Below are 19,490 nucleotides of genomic sequence, written 5' to 3' on the forward strand. Positions count from 1 at the left end.
AGACAGTTGGTAGTAATGACACAGGTTACCTTAACAACAGGATGGACCATATGTATAAGACAAGCCACGGTCGCCACACATGGGTATTAAAAATATGTACAAAAAATTGAATTGTTGAAAATATTGAATTGAGTTGTTTATGCTGTTATAGCTTCATGAGACCCAGAAGCAGTCGATTTGTATTGGAATTGAGAACCTTTAATAACGCAATAAAAGTTCAAAATAGATTGTGAATTATGTACAAAAAGTTGTACGAGGGTTCTCAGAAGGATAGGTAGTATAAAATGGGGGAGGATGTAACACTACTGTTAATTTTTTTTTAATTATTGACTACTGTCCTCGCGGCTAAGCGTTAAAAAATAAAATTACACCTGTCTGGTGACCTCGCGCTCTCTTGGTGCAGTGGCGGTGTATTCTATGGCCCGTAATGTAACGGCCGTAGGTATAACTAGGGTCGGACCACGCTAAGTTTTCCTGTCAAGTATGGCACTCCTATGGGATATCGTATATGCATTGTTATGGTCAAGTCAAAGTTAGGGTGGTCGGAGTCTAGTACAGTAGTATTAGACAATACCAACCTCGCGATGGTAGGTCCTCAGCGTCGCCGTGCACTGGAAGCGGCCCCGCGCCGCGCAGTACCACAGCACCTTGGGCTGGTTGCGGTACGCATTGTGCGGCCGATACAAGTACCCGTCCAGCATCAGCTTCGGGTACCCCGTCTCGTTGTATATCACGCGCACTGGAAAACCCCAACCGTTAATACATATTACTAAACAACTGTAGCCTCCTGAGCCCCAGAAGCAATTGTTTGGTTTTTCAATTTGGAACTCTTAGTTACGATATAAAAGTTCAGAATAGATTGTGGAATATGTACAAAAATAAATTTGGTTACCTTTTATAAATTTAGGTAGAGGTTAATGAAAGAACAATCAGTGATTATATGTTGAGTATTCAGATGTAACGAAATACAAATGAAAAGTAATTGTCTGATTTATACAAGTATAAAATATAAATGTGGCATTTCCACATCAAACGTGTATAAAACTTAATAGGAACATTCACACTAACAGAACTTAAACAAACTATTTACAAGCATGTATGAAATACCAACAAGAAGATACGTATAAAATCAATTGATTTTCCTTATCTTATCTGAGCACAACGGCAACCACTACCTTCTGCCGAGGCCGGGAACGCACCTAAAATAATCATTACCGAGAAGAGAAACCTTACAATTTAATAGAGAACATTTTCATTTAAGCTTAATGAGGTTAATATTTAAAATATTTCTTATGTTTACACTATCAGTCACGTTCATATGTTCTAAAAGCAATATTTTAGGATCAAGTAAAATATGCAACAAGTCCTGCTTGTAATTAAAACTATGAAGGAATATAATTCACGTCTTGATTGAATAATCTTAATAAATAATAATCTACACGTTTTCATCAATGTCATCTACGTTGTGAACTATGATGAAAATACTTATAATGGCATACGTTAAACGTGTCTTATATGTACGATAAAATACTATGTTCTCCTTCCATTGTCATTTATCTAACATAGACACAGCACTAATATAAAATATGCCCCAAGGTAAGTTTGTGACAACCTCACACTAATAACACATCACTGTTTCATACACTTCCACCGAATCGACCAGCAGTGCTTATTCGCTACAATATATCCTTAATCGCCTAGCTAAATCTAATTGTCAGATGTGAAGGGTTGGAAGACAAAATTTTCAAAGTCAGAGGTTGTAAATTTATCTTTCCGATAAAAAGGTGAATAAACGTGTGTGCCCTGTCTTGCAACGACGCTTCAAGTCAGGAAAAATCAGAAAACCAGTAGTTTACCAGCAACGCGCCCAAGTCCCACGTCTTTGTAGGAAACATCTCAAAACAGTACAAGTACCAGTACCCATATTGAGCCACATACTCGACGGTGCATCAGATCGTGTGGTTGATCTTACAGCGATGCCTCAGGTCCGAGAACACGAGTCGTTTCCCAGCCGTGTGCAGTCTTGCCGCGCAGCCGCGCGCGCACGTCCATCGCCGCTTGCCTCCGTAACACGCATCCAGGCGGTACCAGTACCCCGCCATCTTGAGCAGTGGGCCCTCGCTCAGCGCTGACAACATACCACATTCTTAAAACACATATATTGATATACACAAAAACAACATACGTCACCTTACTCCAGTGAGATCTGTAGAAAAATACAAGATTCCAATTTCAGGTTTTTACGTTAAGGTTCCGTCACACAGGCGCTTTTTCCGGGCGGGGCTTCAGCGTTTTATATGTAAAAGCGGCGGCGCCGCTCACGCCCCGCCCAGAAAACGCGCCTGTGTGACGAAGCCTTTATGGTAGTGCTACGTTTCCTTAGAACACATGTTCAAATAGTGCAAAAACATTGCACACAATGGTACCAGATAATAGATTTTACTAGACTTTCCAAGCATGTCTCTTAAGAAGTGGAAACAGCAAAATTAGTTTTTTTTTGCCCACTTTATCCAATAAAAAAAATTCAAATGTAGCGTAGCGCAATAGAAGGTGGAAGCGATCGAGGCCCCTTCGCGCATTGTCATTATTACTAGTCAAATCTGTCGATGTTACTTTTCGAAGGGCTTTATTAAGGGGTTTTTATCTAGCTGACCTTTATCTAATGTAGTTTGGATTTGTTCCTTCACCTCGACTAACAAAGCCATTTGGCATTTTGAGCATTTTGAGTGTCATGGACAAATTTAGAGGAACGCAAAAAAATAAACTAACTAATTTTAAAATTACTTTAGGTGCATCCTGTAATTAAACCTTGTTTTTGCGTTCCTCTAAATTTATCCATGAGACCACTTTTGAGTTTAGTTGATTAAATTTCATGTATTATATGTAATATAACTGACGTGTTTACCTACACTTGGCTAAATTGAAAACCAATTATCAGTAGGTGTAGGCATATTAATAAAAAAAACAGCCACTGGATAAACATGTTTATCAAATAAAAAATACTGCTAAGGAAACTAGATTCACAAATGACTCAGATCAAGATAAATAATATTGTAAATGTATAAGTAAGTATTGGCTTCTGGTAAATAAGATAGGCTTGTTTCTATATCATTACATTTGAACTTAATAACTAATTTTAACGTATTGCACTGCGGCTATAATGTTATAAGTTACAAGTCAATGAACACTCTTTTATGGTTTGCGTAAATGTATACTCAGTAGGTGAGTACATAATTAACCGAAAGACAGCGCTATAGGGAAGAATAGTTACTGACTAGCTACTGAATAGCTTAATTGGTACTTTATTCATACAATTTCCATTTCGGGAGAAAACGGTTTCCACTAACTAAATCTTATCAAATCTCTTTGATTTTGATGTCGATCGCTTCAGCATAATATATTCTAAGTTTACAGGTTTCGCTCTTTTTTTTAAACTATATTTATTTATATATCCAATTTTGAAAAAGGAAAACCTGTAATCCTAGTTTTTCATCGTGTCAATAACATACTAAAAAATCTTTAGAAGTGGAAAAACAATTTCTCTTTTTTTTGTATGGACGCGTACGTATTATACTTCCCTCTTAACGCGTTCAAAAATAAACACCAAGTAAATTGATGTAGAGTGAGTGTCAAGATATTTTTGAGTCCACCAATAGCGTCGTTACTTTTGCAGATAACTTACGAAATTAGGACACAAACGTAGTCAAATATATTTGAAGAGACTTTTCTTAGGGCGTATACAGTATTTAATGTATTTTACTTGCTGCTGACAGCCGCTTACTCTAGAAAGTCTAGATTTTCTCATTTCTATGCCATCCGTTAACAATGAATGCACAGTAGGTACGTAAAACACATGAAAAAATATCTGTTAGGTAATAGAATAGGAGAGTTTCGTTTCACAAAAATACAAGACCAAATTCCTAATGGCTGTACTCATTCCATAAAAATTCTAATAGGTATTGCAGGACAAGCTGCTATTTTTCAATAATTCAACACTTTCGTGAGACACAGACATATTAAATACATTAAAACGGAGTGAAACATGTCGAGCAATTTTTGACTTAAAATAAGATAGTGCCCCGATTGAATATATTTAATATGTTTGATTGTCTGCTATTTTTTGTTTACAAAAAATATTATTGACATATGTATTGTCTTATGAAATTATGTAAGCCCCCTACAAGATAACATTACATATATTCCCAACAAGATAAAACAGGTCGAGCCCCGAGTTCAGGCGGCCTAGCCAAGATGACAATCGCTATCGCTTCGCCATCGAATCGCTTTATGTCTCTCTATCACTCTTCCATATTAGTGCGACAGTGACAGTTGCGTTTCGATCGCTACGGAGCGTAAGCGATTGGCACGTTGGCTACGCGGCCTGAACATAATGTTGATATCCGATGATGTACTTTTGTGACTAAACCCTGCCCTAGTAGCACGGTCGCATTTTTATAGTTTATCACCATGCCTGTCACGTTCTAACAAGTATGTAAGTGCAAAAGTGACGGGCATAGTGATAGTCGATAAAAATGGAATCGTGCTGAGCCCGCTGAAGCTGGCTCTCGCGCTACGCAAACCGTACTCTGTATGTTACACTATTAAATAGGTATTCATAAGACTCTAATATAAAAACTATCGCTCATTAATAATAATCATAAGCTGATACATGTATGTAGTTTTACCTACGGTACCTACACTACACTACATCTAAATACATGTTATAAATCGGTGAGTAGCGTTTCGTATTATGCACTATCATTTAACTTATGATACAATATTTGCCACAAAATAAGGAAAATTGACTAAATACTCAGACGTCGAAATACCTTACTTATGTTCATGATAAAGAAGGCAAAATATTGTGACAAGGGATAATTTGTTTGGCTCGTAGGGAGTAGGTATGTATGTACTAAACTGTCAGGTATACTCTCGGCCTAAAATTACACTCAGCAGGCTTTCCCTTGCCAATAAACAATAATATGGGGCATTATCTATGAAAAGGGACCTTATTGTCGATGGCGCTTACGCCGCACAGCGTCGCGCGGCATTGTATTTATATCGGACCATCGTTAATAATGGCGTAAGCGCCATCGACAATAAGGTCCCTTTTCATAGATAACGTCACATATGATAAAAATTATTTTAAAAACCATATTTAATAATAAAAAAGACGACAAATATGGATTTATTTTAAATATATAGAGCCAAATTAGATTTAGGACCTAATAGCCTAATATAGCAAAATAAAATACGGAGTATCAACTCTAAAACCAAAAATATAAACTGTGTGCAACGATGCAACATGAAACGCTACACACTCGTCATAAATATTGGAGTTTTCCGTAACATCGTGGATCAGTCAACCCGCACTCTACGCCGCGGTCAATAAATAGAATTTTATAAAAAGCTTCAACAAGACGGCTACACTAGACTTAAGCTATACACTTTGTATACATAATTTCTAAACCGTTAAGAGAATATTGCACATCGACGATATCAATGAGTATAATTATTATAGTCTTATATAATTTAGCCGCTAAGGCATTGGTACAAGGCGACCTTAAAGCGTTACGAGGGATCTCTTCCCGACGTCGACTTCCAAAGCTTCATATCATATCGCTCGTTAGAGCTCGACTGAGCCTTCCAGACTCAAATCGTGAAGGTAAAGAGAAGCCTTCTATAGTACGGCTTGAGACTTTAAGGCTTCGATGAACCCTAAAAATGTCGAGCGAGCGCTAGTGTACTAGCGCTCGCTCGACATTCATCTACAGTCATTGACTGCCAATTCTCAAAAATCTGCCCAACAGACCTAGAACCTACGAAAATAAATATATAGGTACAATAATAGTTTATTCCCTCTTAAAACTTACTTTGTTTGGAAGATATTAATTAAGTTTGGTTTCAAGATACTTCCAAATCTAAGAATAGCTACTAATTAAGAATGACTTTAAACTAACAACAAAAGAAAATCATGACCTTTGGCATAATTAACAATATAAAGTATCAGTCTAAACGTATACGTACAAACGCAACAATCTACATTATACAATGCATTTACGTTAACCGGTGTTTATTTAGGTGGATGTAGAGTCCAATCAAAATGGGTTATAATTACTTTTTATATACTCTCAAAACTTCCCCGTATCCGTTGATACCATGCAGTATGATAAATGAGCATTATACATCAGGCACATCGTCAAAAATGGATGGTTAGATTGATAGGACCCCAATAATAATGTTTAGTCACGATGTTATAATACGTCATCAGAGGAATTCTTATTATACTGCAAGGCATCACAAATGAGTGAGTCACAGTAAACCTCAAGCCTAGATTGGACCAGTTTTAAATGTACGACGCTCCAAGTGTGCGGTCACTGCCGGGAATCAAGAAGACCGCGCACCAGGAGGTCGCGCCAGGCCTAGAGCAGCACCGCGGCCGGCGGCGGCGGCACCAGCGGCGCCGGCACCGTCACCACGGCCGGCCGCGGCGCGTGCGCCACTATCTTGTACTTGCCCATCGGATCCACTTCGAACTTCCGAGACTCGTGCTTCGAAGGGTTATACGTCGGCGGATGGTTATGCGATCCTCTGAAGTAGACTAGTCTTCCATCCCTCAGGCACAGCGCGACCTGACAGCGTTCCGCTTTCTGGTAGGAACGGGCGCAGCGCCAGGTCACCCTGCGTGGGTGAGAACCGCCATCTTCGTAGAATATATGACCCTCAGCGACCAGGTGCAGCCCGCCTCGCGCTGAGCGGATGTAGAACCAACCTGGGCCAACGTACCACAGTTTAAATAACGTTGACAAATACCACTTGCCTCTAAATTCAGCTATATACCTAAATTTAGTATAATTTAGGTCACCACATGCAAAAAAACTCTGCGGGTATAAACTACTCTTTAATTACGACAATATTATTTTTTCCTATTCACGTGAAAGAATTTACCTCATTAAGTCTGAGCACTATCGCTATTCCTGAAATATCCTTGACAATGGTACTGATAACCTTCCTAGAAAACTATGACATCCTTTTCACAAAATCTAGATGGCCGAACTTCTAGATTAGAAAACAAAAGAGTTATTGATTTAATCCGTAGTTATGTACATTCGCTTTCTTATGTACAGTCTCTTGTTTTAAAATACTGAACTTATCCGTTCGAAACTCTTTAGAAATATGAGTAAATATATCTGTATCTTCACTCTTCTTAATATAATTTCAATTCACACCGTTATCTTCTTCAGTTCTAGGTGCACAGTTTATTCTGTCCCATGACAACATTTTCATTTTATACCAATTGTAATGAAACCTAAGCTATAAATAAACTTGACAAAGAGATAAACAGATTAAGAGTAAATGAAACACAAAATAGTTACATCAGCGCAATATAATCACTTCTTTGTACCTATACACAAGTCTCCAGCTACCAGTACACTACACAGCATAAACAATTCAGGTCTGCTGACAAAAACAGTTGGGAAACCTGTATCCCCATTTTGCAAATGTTTCTCACTAAGTAACTTGTGGCCACAGACTACCCAACTCTTTCCACAGTAAGACGATTCCGATCCACGACTGACGCTTAGAGCTACTGTTATTCATAGTACTTTCTGGACTAAACCATAAAATAATATCTTATCACAATACACAAAATAATACTTCCAATATAATACTTCATAGGTTACAATGAATCGTATACATCTTTATCACTTAAATACAAAACAAAATCAGCGTAAAATATTATGTTAAACTTGGTAAAGTGTCATAAATTCATAATCCGGTTAACCTGCCGATACTGTAAAATATTTGTACCTAAAGTACGCTCGAGGCATAAATCATAAATAAAAAAATCTGTATAATAAGTACCACTTTAAAAAATATAAAATGATCAAAAAAATAACTACGAATAATAAAATCTCACTAAAAAACTTACAACTAGAACGTATACAATGAGTATTATTATAAGTGAAGTTTAATAAATGCAGATTCCTACTTTAACAAGTCGTTAGGCAGTCCTACTCGTGTATACAACGTATGATCCATTATCAACTCTCTGACAAGCACAGCTCCTACTCTTGACTGCAATCGAAACCAACCCGTGTGAGCTGCCGAGGGCCGGCACGCTCCGGCAACCTTTTATTTACTTCGCAATATACGAATAAAATCGTAAAAAAAATAATGTATAAAAATACTTAGAATAATATATCATAAGAGAACTATCACTTTGTACAATAAACTACAACTAATAGGGCCGTTGTGTGCGGAAGATCAGAACTGAGACTCGAGAGCGCGATCCATTACTGTTACACTATACATTTCATATGTTTGTTTAGTTATCATATTGAAATTGTATATCAATACTGTCAATGATAAGACAAGAGAGAATTTATTTTGTACTAATTTTATTAATATTAGCTGCCCTTAGCAATGGAAGCTCTCCGCTCTAGAATTGTCTCAAGTTATTTGTTCACGACGGCCTTTCTATCCTATAAAAGATTCGTATACTTTACACAGCGCAAAATATCTACTATTTAAAGGTATTCAATTAAATATATAGGTAATACACATTTGATCTCTTTGGAGAATAATATCAAAGACGGTAATAGCGAATTAAAATTCGCATGTCAATGTTCGTATACATGATGTGATGTCACTAAGCTACAATAAGAGTAATGTAATCGACCGCCGGCTTAAGGCACGAGAGCAAGATTTCACCCATCCAAATATATCTCCACCGAAAAATCGCTGACTGACGGTGAAAACTGTGAATTGCCATCAAAAGCATCAATCTGTGCCTAACCAACATTTTTATTAAAAGCCGACGGTCTTGGCTAAATTGAGTCGTCAACGTTACGTCACCCGCACGAAACATTTGATCATTAACAAGTTCATCGCTTATTGCCGTTGTCAGGACAATCGTCAGGGTCCGATAAGGGACGACGGCGACGAAAGGGACGTATTTGTGCGCAGCGATAAGTAACCTTAAAGCGATCATAATAATCCGCCTGGATGTGAGGGCGAGCTCGTGGTTAGAACATAGGCCTGAGCGGGGTGGCGCGGACGCCGCAGGTATGCGCGCTGTTCATCTGCACGACGCGCAGGCCGAAGGTGTGCACGGCGGCGCGGCAGCGGGGGTTGCGGGAACACCGCCACCACACTTTCCCACTGGCTGCGCGTCCGTTAAAGCAGAACCGGTGCGCGCCCACCTCGATGGCTGGCTTGCCACGCTTGCTCAGGCAGTAGCGGAACTGCCCGGGGAAGCAAGGGAACGGGAACGGAAGCCCCAGCGTGGGCGTCGTGGGCGTGGCCACTTCGTTGCCTGCAACTGAACACTGGCTAGTTAACACCCGCAATATAAGAACAACGTGATCCCAAACAGCAATAACTACTGGAGCAGAGGGAATAAAAGAAACGCTGTAATGAAACTATTTAATATGTTCTAACTATATAATTTCATAAAAATAGGATTCTTTAGACTAGAATTCTATACCACAACATCTCGAATACTTCACTAGTCTAACTTTGAATTAACAATTCTAAGTAAGCTCAAGTCACAGGTAAATATGTAATAAAGAAAGTGATTCGGATATACAAAATCTGCCGTATTGATAAACTTGCACGTGGGTCACACAGTGCCCCTTATTTTATATGATATAGTTAATATATCTATTGCACAAAATTTATACAAAAATCTACAAATGACGGACGTCAAATTTAAAATTGCATAAGTATGAGAAAATTTTATTATGACAACCAGTGATCTCTCAAATTGTCGCACATACCTAACCAGGCACATAATTTACTTAAAATTTTAATATTTTATGTATATTTCTGAAACGATTTTTATTGCACAAACTTTTTATTGTCAAGCATTTCGACATCGCAAATGAAGTTTTAACATTTGGCATAGGACCGTGCCCGACCATTGGCAAGCCTCGCTTTTGGAACAAGGAGTTCCTTGTTCCAACGAGTTTGTTAACCAGTTTTTTTTTACCTGGCTAGGTACTTACATAAATTTAATTTTGACTAATTGTAAATATCACATCCCTCTATTATCTATCTTGAACCTATTAGACGCACCGAATGATCACTTCCATAAATAATTATATAATATAGGTATTAACGCAACAACAGTTTTGAATAATTCACAGTTAGCTGTTAGTTTCACTAGACTAATATCGACCGGGTTATGAACCGTGATTACCTTTCGTATTGTTTTCGAGCTCGATATAAGTCTAGTGATTAACGCAACAGTCATATAAGTAAGTATAAAGTAAGTAAGAGCCTGTTCTATATGAATTGGACGAAAAAGTTAGGAAAATAATCTATCAAAAAATGTATCAAGGGGCAGGGTTTGTCGTCTAGCCTTTGAAATCTTAGGCAGCCTCGCCCTCCTCTTTTTGACGTTGTGCATATGCGAGAAGCCCATCGCGACGACCCTGTCGCAGAGCGTGACGACGTAGCAGCGGCAGCCCGTGTCCGACTTGATGCACAGCCAGGTGGCGCGGTCGCCGGCCGGGCGCCCGCAGCGCCGGAACCGCTGCCCGTCCACCACCACCACCGGGTTGCCGTGCCGAGACACGCCCCATTCCACTGAAATCACACTTTGACGCTACCTTTGTTTTTTCCGTAATTCAGCTTTTATTTTATGACATACATCGTAATACAATCACGTTTAGTGATACCATGATTCATTTACATTATTTTTATTTAATTTACTCTTTAAATAAATTAATAAAATAAGAATCAGGATGGGATGAAGGATGTTAAGTAAAATAAAAGGCTCAAATTAAAAAAATTAAGGTATTTAAAAATAGTGTCATGATCTTAAGATTATAAATCCTTATCGATTAGTGTCTTAATTATTATCAAAAAAATTTAGAACACATTTGCCTTAGTCCTTAGGTAAACCGAACACCGAATAAATTATCTGTCGTCTAATATCGAAGTGTTGAGTCACAAAGCGTATGTTAAATGTTTAGTCGGTTTATGTTTTTTGTACAAGCTGGGTTGCCTCGTGTAGCGGTATCCTAGTTTTTGTTTCTAGCCGAAGCACGAGCTAGCCTTCGACTAATATGCAAAGCTCTAGATCAAATTCTAGGAAATATGCCAGCCAAGCTCAATAACCTCGCGATTTTATTTGTTTTAATTTATTTTATACATAATTCTAGTAATTGACTTCAAATATTTTTGACAAAGGGTATAGCCGGGTAAGCATGGCCAAACTGCCCTTAGCGAAAAAAACAATTTCCTTTTACAGGATTATTAACCTATATATAAGTAGTGCTTTCACCAAATATTAAGCCTCAAATGCTTCAGATTAAAAAAAAATGCAAAAAAAGAAAAATCATTTTTGTTTTATTACAGCCAAAGTACTAATCCGATTTCTATGTAATTTGTGTATGTTGTATATATAATTAAGGTCGGTTTCTAAAAAAAATTATATTGAGTTATCTCTTAAAATAATAGTAAAAAATTGAGATGAAAATTTTCAGAAAAATAAAAAAAATACGTGCGAGATAGCGACAGTTATCAAATTTACATATTTTATGTAGAATTTAATAATGTTAAACATATATTTTTTTCAAAAATTAAAATCGGGATTAACAGTGTGAAAAACTCGAATTTGTAACATCCCATAATACTCTCTCTTCATACAAGCAAAGCTAAGTAGTCATAAACGAATGAAGTATATTGTGAACGCAGTCTTTACGAATTTGAATTTAGAATGTGACGTATTTTATATTTATTCATCAAAGGAACAGACATTTTTCAATCGTTAACGCTCTGTATAAAATTCGTGCCTATTTTCCTGTTACCGCGCTTTTTTAGGGTTCCGTAGCCAAATGGCAAAAAACGGAACCCTTATAGATTCGTCATGTCTGTCTGTCTGTCTGTCTGTCTGTCCGTCTGTCCGTCCGTATGTCATAGTCACTTTTCTCCGAAACTATAAGAACTATACTGTTGAAACTTGGTAAGTAGATGTATTCTGTGAACCGCATTAAGATTTTCACACAAAAATAGAAAAAAAAAACAATAAATTTTTGGGGTTCCCCATACTTAGAACTGAAACTCAAAATTTTTTTTTCATCAAACCCATACGTGTGGGGTATCTATGGATAGGTCTTCAAAAATGATATTGAGGTTTCTAATATCATTTTTTTCTAAACTGAATAGTTTGCGCGAGAGACACTTCCAAAGTGGTAAAATGTGTCCCCCCCCCCCCCGTAACTTCTAAAATAACAGAATGATAAAACTAAAAAAAATATATGATGTACATTACCATGTAAACTTCCACCGAAAATTGGTTTGAACGAGATCTAGTAAGTAGTTTTTTTTTAATACGTCATAAATCGCCTAAATACGGAACCCTTCATGGGCGAGTCCGACTCGCACTTGGCCGCTTTTTTTTTAAATCTCTGAATGCCGTTCGCCCTAGCCGCATACAGCCACGGAGTTTAAGGTCCGCGCTCAGCAAAATAAGTTGCGTTCTAAATTCAAATTGCGTTGGGAATATAACTTTCTAGTATAACGTACAAGTTATTTTGTATGAAGAGAAGGTATGATGGGATGTTACAAATTCGAGTTTTTAACACTGTTAATCCCGATTTTAATTTTTGAAAAAAATATATGTTAAACATTATTAAATTCTACATGAAATATGTAAATTTGATAACTGTCGCTATCTCGCATGTATTTTTTTTATTTTTCTGAAAATTTTCATCTCAATTTTTTACTATTATTTTAAGAGATAATTCAATATTATTTTTTTCAGAAAGCGACCTTAATTGTATATACAACATACCCAAATTACAAAGAAATCGGATTAGTACTTTGGCTGTAATAAAATAAAAATGATTTTTCTTTTTTTGCATTTTTTTTTAAATCTGAAGCATTTGAGGCTTAATATTTGGTGAAAGCACTACTTATATATAGGTTAATAATCCAGTAAAAGGAAATTGTTTTTTTCGCTAAGGGCAGTTTGGCCATGCTTACCCGGCTATACCCTTTGATTACATAAACACTTTTTAAATTGAGATGAGTTGATTATTAAGTAACTTAAAACAACAATAATTAACTTAAAATTAAGCCACACGATTAAATGACAAAAGTAAATAAAAGTTGCCCTTTTAAAATTCGTAACCATTATGACACAATACTTTAAAGCCGTGACTTGTGGACATGTACCTAAATGAGATTCCTTTTGTCTTTTTGTGACCTCATTATCACCAATAAAGTTAGGTAATATTAGAATAAAAAAGCTAATGGTAAAAACCTATCTTAACGATAAAATACTGGAAACTAATAAAATACAAATTATACACAGTTCGCTTCAACTTCAACAATAACTTCCATACAACACTATGCTAAACTTACGACGGAATGTATGCTTGAAAACAGAACAGTAATACGAATGTCATCTATCACAGCCACAAAAGTTGGAGTGGGTTTACAGAACTTCTTACCTACAAATATAAGTCGGGAATGGTTGAATGCGAACTAGCGGATTGTTTTAGTTTCGTACAAAATCTATTAAACTTGAGGCAATGCTAGAAAACAGCTTTAGATGATTCCACTTTAACTGCCTGGTGCCAGGCACCTACTGGGTGGCTGGATGGTTTCTCTATAGGTGATGGAGAGTCGAAATTTTCAGGAGTGAAGTTTGGCTTATGGTTGTGCAAGCCTTTGATCCTTACGAAACGGCCGTCCAAGGTTGTTTGGACCCTGCACAGGCAGCCCTTGGTATCTTTGTCGCGGCACGCCCAGTTCAGCTTCTCTCGGTAGTGGTTGTTTACCCAGAACTTGTTATTCCGGAAGATCAGGACCGATTTCCCCGCTCGCGAAGGTAAGAAAAATGCCTCTGAAAACGTAAATACACTTTAGCATCGATACCGGAAATAAATGTAGATGCTTTATATATTATTGGGAGTACTACAACAAACGGGTTATAAAGCAACCAACAAAAGGTCTTTATTCTTCTACAATTGAATGCTGCTGCGTAAAAACGTATCTACGCAATAGAATTAATTTGACTGTAGAGGAATTGAAGACTTAACATTATCATTAAATCCACCTTAATATAGTTAAGTTAACCTTTATTTTGAGGTCAAGATACAATAAGAATACCTATTACTTTTGGGTATAAAATCATGTTATTGAAAAATTACCTAACCAGAAGAACATTCCTTAAAAAATCAATCGGAAAAACAACGTTCACTATAATCTACAGCTGTCATATTTTTTGTACCTTTCTGATAAATCTGTACCTAATTTATGGGATTATGCTCGTTATGCAGAATAATTCTGCTCTTCTTGTTAGTATGTATGAGCGGTAGCGCGACAGCGACGCATTCTCAGGCAGGGTCGCCATGCACGAGATCTACTTCGCTTATCTACAGCTGTATCATCTTTTTAGTAGTTTTCTGATAGAATTTGGGTTTCTCGTGATTGTGCTCGTTGTGGAACTGGATGACCTCTCCCCTCTTGTTGGTACGCGCGGTGGCGCGGCACTGGAGCATCTTGCGCCGCGAGCACACCCAGTACGTCGGCGGGGTCTCGATGAACGAGAACCCTTCCAGCACTAGGTGTTTCTTGCCGCGCCCGGTCGGAATGTATGCTGCCGTTATTTTACCTAAAAGTTATACAATGCAAATTTACTTTACCTAGCCTATTTGAGCCCTGAAATTATGCAGGGGAAAACTAAAACGAATGTTTCAAGTATGCGTAATACGTATGCTGGTTTAATTCTTCAAATTATTATGCATCAGCTCTGGTGGACATACACTTAAACTTATATAATGGCACATTATGATTTATGCGTCAAACGCCAAACCTATTAAGACATTACAGGACTAATGAAAATAGTATGTACTAATACTAATTACCTACTGGATGGATAAATGTACCGGTATCAAACCAATTAACAGCCATTTCTTAACAGTGCCTCAAATTCTGTCCGATAGGTATGACTGTTGAACATAAAGTTATAAAACTAAGTTCTTAATTTTAATAAATGCAAACCATAGGTACTCGTACCTATAATGAATATAGAAAGAATTCAAAGGATAATTGCAAGACAGTTCATGTTTGTTATATCATTAAGCACAACACAGAAATCTAAATCACAATTAAATACAGACATAACATAAATCTTTAATTCATACCACGTAAACCTCATCACTATCATGGTTATGTTTATCATAAAGCATCACAACATCGTTCTCTATAGTATATATGTTCGCAGGGCAGGTGCCCGACGAGTGTGTACACTTCCACCGAGTGCGTCCGTTAGGTAACTCCCTGTCTTTGGCGAAGCAGAATTTGCCAGAGTAGATGACGGGATCTTGGCTCTGCGAGGTTCTGCCGAAGCGGAACTGTAGCTCTGGGACATTGTTGTCTGTCTCTGGTGCCTTCTCGCTCGGTTTGTTGTCAGCTGGTTTGTCTTCTTGCTTGTTCTCTGTCTTCCGATGATGACGACGTCGCCCTAGGAATCATAACATTACAAAGAATAACAATAGTTATGTTACCTATTTTTTTTTTCAGTGATAAAACTTTGATGTTTATATGTACTGTTATCATTGTTATTTATCAAACAAAATAGTATTGCGATAAATAATTACAAATCGCTACTGAGTACTGTACTACTGACTCTCCCTCACTGTCGGTGGTCGATAAGGACCATTGACATTTTTTTCGTGCAGAGACAGAATGAAGAGACGACTGCTTAACTAAATGCACAAATAAAACTGTTAGTAGTTAACAATTACGTAGATTAGTGATAAAGTCAGGGTGCGTAGCCAACATACCAATCGGTTACGCTCCGTAGCGAACGAAACGCAACTGTCACTGTCGCACTAATATGGAAGAGTGATAGAGAAACAGAAAGCGTTTCGTTATGGTAGCGCAAGCGATTGTCACCTTGGCAAGGCACCCTGGATGAAAGCACGCCCTGTTGGTAGATAACCAGAATACGAGTATGACCTCTTGGGTTTCAATAAAACTGTACACCGATATCTGTAGTTTACACAAATAAAAAGAGTCGTTAAATTTAAACATTAACTTTAATTAAACCATAAGGAGTAATACTCGTGATAAATGTAACGATGTCTTTTAAATTTATATAAAAGGTATCAAAATTTCATTTTCTTTTTATATATTTTATACGTAAATTTGTAAAGCCCAGGTAAATTTATAAAGGAATGTTTCAGTACATCAATTATTATAATTGACAATGGACCCATTGTTAACAATAAAGGCACTTTTACTTAATAATACATCTACTTAATACCAACATGGAATAAATACGCTTACATTATACAACTCTTAACAATACGATAAGTACATAATAAAAGTCAGTAAAATTTGTTTGGTAATAAAGATAGAAGTTTCTTATCTGCATAATTTTTCAAAAGATATACATAGTCGGATTGTCTTTTATCCCCGTGCTTTTAAAACATACAATTACATTTTAGCATAGCAAAGTATTATAAAAGTTAAGGGTGGGACAGTGGGCCACTCAGATAGGCTAGGAAAAAAAGGGTCACGTACCTATTCTATGAGCTATGCTATTATTGCTATTATATCTTTTTTAGCTAAAAGTTTTTACTTCGAAAAATGATATCAATGCAACTACTTAATATTTACAGTCAAGAGTAGCAAATAATATCCACAAAAAAAAGAAGTTCCCGAACACATCAAAACATGACTACCATCAAGAAAATTAATTCTTGTGTAGTTATTATTGAGCTTTCATGTTTACTGCTTACTATATCACTCTGGTCAAAGGTACCACACAAACATAATATATTATCTTCACAAGATTAATTCGAGACATATCGACCTACAACTTATCCAGTCAATATCGAAAAGGCAACTCCAAACTAGAGGAATGATATCAGAATACTCGAGTCAAATAATAACCTTAAATCTATACATGACATGAATGTAAGGCACGTCGTTACCAATCAAAAGAAATTCGCCATTCTATTACAATATTCTAAACTATAAACTAGCGTTTACTTGTCTACATTGCTTCTCTCATAAGAACTTTAATATCTAAGTGTAACAGTAACCTAGTAATAATGTCTTCTGTAAAGCTTAGGCTTTGTCCTAACACTTCTAACTGAACCGACAAATAACGACTTGGCTTACGTTGCGTAAAGATCTTATTAGCGCATTAAAATCGGCAGTAGTCTGCACTTAGAAACGTTAAGTTGAGATGCTAATATGAGTCAAATCCAATATCAGTGCGTCCGTCCAGTGATCAGAACGAGCCGAGCGTACAGATATTGATATCATACTTCAACGTTTCTGAATATTTAAATCCAGCTAGAGCTAGAACAACGAGTTATTCATTGAGCGAGGCGTCCATGATGGCCATGGCGTCGAGACTGACGCCGATGGGCGTGTGCAGCGGAGCGTCCAGCTGTTTGCGCGCGGGCCGACGGGCGGGCGCGCCGAGCGCGCGCGGCGGGTGGTTGTGCATGCCCTTTACCGCCACCACGCTCGACCCCAGCATGTGGATGCGCGCCTTGCAGTTCGTCTTCTTTGACGTGCACCGCCAGATCACCTTGTCCCGCAACTTCGACTCCTCGCAGAATGGAAACGTGTTTACCATCATGATTATCTTCCCTCGCCGTGATTTTAGAAATTTAATTCCTGCGGAGAAACATACCACGGTCAAAATATATGCAAAATGTCAAGATGGTACCAAACAACCTCCACCCAACACCGACTCTATAAAAGAAGGACGAGGTGATTAAATAAAACACGATTTTTTATTGTTCTTTATGCACGGGATTTAAGCTAACGAGATAAAATAAAACTAGCGGTTATTGATAAGTACAATTTAATATGATTCCACAAAATACCCCGTACACGAACAAAAATCTTATCATTAAAATGGTAGGTATGAAATTACTTATTAATAATAATTGTAGATTTACGAGTAGTTAACAGTAAAATGAGGTAGATAAATTGTGAGGTAAAGGTATAGTCCCACCCGTTTGTTCACCCACCACCAGGCTAGTGTTGGTCGCGCTCACGAGGACGTCATCGTCTATATCGCACAGTGCGACATGTATACATACATATGTCAAGAGCAACGAATGCTTTCCCAGCGTCGATAAACGCTAGCGTGCCGGAGGGTCCGACAGCGGAGCGGGCGCGACATAAACACGACATCATACACTTACGAGATTCATAAATTATTTAACAACATGAGCAATTCAACACACTTACCGCAATCTCCGATCAGACCAAAACTTATATAGAAAAATTACATTACCCACATCGATTCACAAATATAATGTTAATAAACCGGAAAAAAGTGAATGTTAGTAATTTCACATTATAAATAGTACACCTAGCTACGTTAAAATTTATTACGGCGAAGACGATTAGATTATCAAGAACGAATAACATTCACATGTACTCATTAAATTAGTGATTATTGTAAACTCTGGTTTATGTAGGTTTTTTTTTTAATTTGATCTGATTCGAATACACACACTTATTTTAGTGACAGTGCCAACTTAAGTTCATATCATTTAAATAATTGACGAATATTAGGTAGTGATCAAAAAGAGTAGAGACGTATACCTAATGTTAAACCTTTAATTAACCCTAATTAACATCTAGATCTAAATCTATTTATTATAAACTGTCACCACGGCTTTAGTAGATTACAAACGATTCGCCTAAAGTATTTGGTCTAGTTTATTATTATGTTCACCAATGGTCTTAGGTATCGACCACTCCCTGGTATTTACACGATTATTGCGATTAAATTAAATTGAAAATACAAATTAAAATACACTAGCTTATACTAAAGCTCCAATAGCAACAATTAAGTTTATATCAGATTAGAAAGCCAAATTCATAATTTTCCGTCATTGTTTAATCGCAATTCTTCAAACCTGACCGAAACTTAAATGAAGCTGGTAAATAAAATGTGTATAAATAAATCATTAGAGCCGTGTAATAATAATTCGTAAAACATTGTAAATATGGTTGTTTAAAATAAATGGCGAGAGTGGTCCGCACTTGGCTATATGCAGGTACACAGAAGTAGAGTGGACGACCTATTCCATGGGGGTGGGCAGAAATAGGATTCAGGTGCAACGGTACTATCCATTTGCATTCATGATTCGCGTGTAAAAACTAAGGACTTTTTAAATTACCAATTTACATTCCGAGAAAATCATAAATTGGCAAAAAATAGAATTATAGCACAAATGAGTGAATCCGCGAAAACACAAGCAAAATGTTGATAAGTTAAATGAGAAGTCGTCGCGTCACGTCACCTGAAGCCTATCAACCTGCGCCCCATGAGTACGAGCGTCCTTGAAGTCACCTTAAAGTCTACAGTACGTTCTAGATAATTTATTCAATTTATTCACAAGTCAAGACCCTATAGCAACTAAGTTTTCTAAATAACAATAGAAAATAGTAAAAATTTGTACTTGAATCGGAGACGTAGACATAAAAGT

The 19,490-nt window shown here is 37.1% G+C and overlaps 1 protein-coding gene across 45 annotated transcripts in view; it reads right to left on the reverse strand.

Moving 5' to 3' along the window:
• The window catches only part of LOC134661654 (protein tramtrack, beta isoform), a 506,900-nt gene that overhangs the window by 459,084 nt on the left and 28,326 nt on the right, over positions 1-19,490 (reverse strand). Inside the window, exons 5-6 of one of the 45 annotated variants that reach the window (XM_063517820.1) lie at positions 6,518-6,772; positions 579-739 (exon numbers count right to left, since the gene is read on the reverse strand). The exons of 38 other annotated variants lie outside the window; for them this stretch is intronic. In XM_063517820.1, the coding sequence (XP_063373890.1) occupies positions 579-739; positions 6,518-6,772 (416 nt within the window). Of the gene's footprint in view, positions 1-578; positions 740-1,934; positions 2,129-6,517; positions 6,773-7,371; positions 9,326-10,290; positions 10,594-13,508; positions 13,862-14,378; positions 14,633-17,332; positions 17,659-19,490 lie in introns of those variants that run through there. 6 more of the 45 variants (XM_063517828.1, XM_063517904.1, XM_063517926.1 and 3 more) reach the window with 6 other exon arrangements.

Source organism: Cydia amplana, chromosome 2 (genome assembly GCF_948474715.1).
Source record: "Cydia amplana chromosome 2, ilCydAmpl1.1, whole genome shotgun sequence".
NCBI lineage: Eukaryota > Metazoa > Arthropoda > Insecta > Lepidoptera > Tortricidae > Cydia > Cydia amplana.